Source organism: Rosa chinensis, chromosome 1 (assembly GCF_002994745.2).
Source record: "Rosa chinensis cultivar Old Blush chromosome 1, RchiOBHm-V2, whole genome shotgun sequence".
NCBI classification, from domain to species: Eukaryota; Viridiplantae; Streptophyta; class Magnoliopsida; order Rosales; family Rosaceae; genus Rosa; species Rosa chinensis.
This window is the reverse complement of record NC_037088.1, coordinates 14,104,338-14,106,607: the sequence shown is the minus strand read 5'-3', so window position 1 is coordinate 14,106,607 and position 2,270 is coordinate 14,104,338. Positions and strand designations below refer to the sequence as shown.

At 39.2% G+C, this 2,270-nt stretch overlaps 1 protein-coding gene across 1 annotated transcript; it reads left to right on the top strand.

The window, feature by feature from the left end:
* Positions 1-1,299: 1,299 nt before the first annotated feature.
* Positions 1,300-2,019, top strand: LOC121053026 (secreted RxLR effector protein 161-like). Its single transcript, XM_040519335.1, has one exon. The coding sequence runs from the start codon at positions 1,300-1,302 to the stop codon at positions 2,017-2,019; it is 720 nt and encodes a 239-aa protein (XP_040375269.1).
* Positions 2,020-2,270: the final 251 nt, after the last annotated feature.

Below are 2,270 nucleotides of genomic sequence, written 5' to 3'. Positions count from 1 at the left end.
TACGAGATAGAGAGCACCTTGGTAAATTTGATGCTAGAAGTGATGATGGTGTGTTCCTGGGATACTCTCTAAACAGTAGAGCTTATAGGGTTTACAATAAACGAACCCGAGTTGTTATGGAATCCATTAATGTCTCTATTGATGGTCAATGTGTAAAACAGGAAGAATCATTTGCAGATCCATCACCTTCCTCTATCACACCACCAATAGATGCAGAAGCTTCAACTGATGAAGAGGAAGAAGAAATCCCTGACAACATTTTTGAACCAGCTCCCATCCAAAGGAAAGGGTTCAAGCAAGTTCAAAAGGACCACTCCTCTCAAGATATCCAAGATATCATCGGAAATCTGACAGATGGACCGACAACTAGAAGTAGAGTCAATGCTCAGGTAAGCACTTCTGAGGTAAGTGAAGGGAATGTGTTGCTATGTTTTATTACTGAAAATCTGCTAAGCATGAACATTATATCTCATTTTGGTTTTGTGTCCATAGTTGAACCAAAAAATATTAAGGCAGCTTTATTAGATGATAACTGGATTAGTGCCATGCAGGATGAGCTAAATCGGTTCACTAGGAATGATGTGTGGTACCTGGTACCTCGACCTAATAAATGCAATGTTATAGGAACCAAGTGGATTTTAGAAACAAAAGTGATGAAAAGGGGAATGTGATTAGGAACAAAGCTAGACTAGTTGCTCAGGGATACTCTCAGGTCGAAGGTCTTGACTTTGACTAGACATTTGCCCCTGTAGCTAGATTAGAATCAGTTAGATTACTTCTGTCTGTTTCATGTCATCTCAGGTTCAAATTGTTTCAAATGGATGTCAAAACTGCTTTTCTGAATGGGAATCTTCAGGAAGAAGTTTATGTGGAACAGCCACCAGGTTTCCAAGATCCACATAACTTGGATCATGTCTACCGGCTTAAGAAAGCTTTGTATGGACTAAAGCAGGCTCCCTGAGCCTGGTATGAGAGGCTCTCCACTCATCTTGTGGGAAAAGGGTATACTAGAGGATCTATTGATAAAACATTGTTTGTAAAACGAACCAAAAATGACATTATCATTGCCCAAGTATATGTTGATGACATTGTGTTTGGCTCCACTTCCAGATACCTTGTCAAAGAATTCCAATATGTCATGGAAAGTGCATTTGAAATGAGCATGTGTGGTGAACTAACTTTTTTTCTTGGATTGCAAGTAAAGTAGATGGACACAGGTTTGTTCCTCTCTCAAACAAAATACGCTGAAAATTTGATCAAGAAATTTGGTCTTGAATTTAAGAAGACAGTGAGCAATCCATGAGTACCACTACTAAGCTGAGCGAAGACCAGGATGGGAAATCAGTTGATCACACATTGTATCGCAGTATGATAGACAGCTTGCTCTATCTCACCGCCAGCAGACCTGATATATCTTATAGTGTGGGAGTGTGCGCTCGCTTTCAAGCTAACCCTAAAGAATCACACATGGAAGCTGTCAAAAGAATCATCAGATACATCTCAGGTACAATTGAATGTGGCATTTTCTATACCTTTGACACTAACATAGAAATTGCAGGATATTCTGAAGCTGATTGGGGAGGAAACTTAAAGGATAGAAAAAGTACTTCAGGGGGATGTTTCTTCATAGGCAACAATCTGGTTGCCTGGCATAGCAAGAAACAAAATTGCATTTCTCTTTCTACTGCAGAAGCTGAGTATGTTGCAGCTAGGAGTTGTTGCACGCAAATGCTTTGGATGAAGCAAATGCTTCATGACTATGGTATCCCTCAAGGTAAGTTGTCTATCTTTTGTGACAACACTAGTGCCATCAACATCACTAAGAATCCTGTTCAAAATTCTCGAACAAAGCACATTGATCTTCGATATCATTTTATTAGGGATTTAGTTGAACAAAACATATTTGAATTAAGCTTTGTTCCCACTGAAAATCAACTTGCTGATTTGTTCACTAAGCCCCTTGACACTGCTAGGTTTGAGATGTTGAGAAATGCACTTGGGATATGTTCTAAGCACTAAGGCACAAGAATGAATGTCCACTGTTGTTTGAGAAAATTGTGATCTTAGTATCCTTTGACCACAGTCTCTAGTGAAATGTACATACTTTCCTTGCCTTTATCCTTTGTTGACATGCCTTATTCTGGACAAAAATTGTGTACTCATGTTTAGTATCTTATTCAGAAAATCCTCATATGCACTTTCACTTATAGCACATGCGGTGGCCTGCTCATTGTTTACTATCCAGAGAGATTCGGTGAAATAAGTGACCT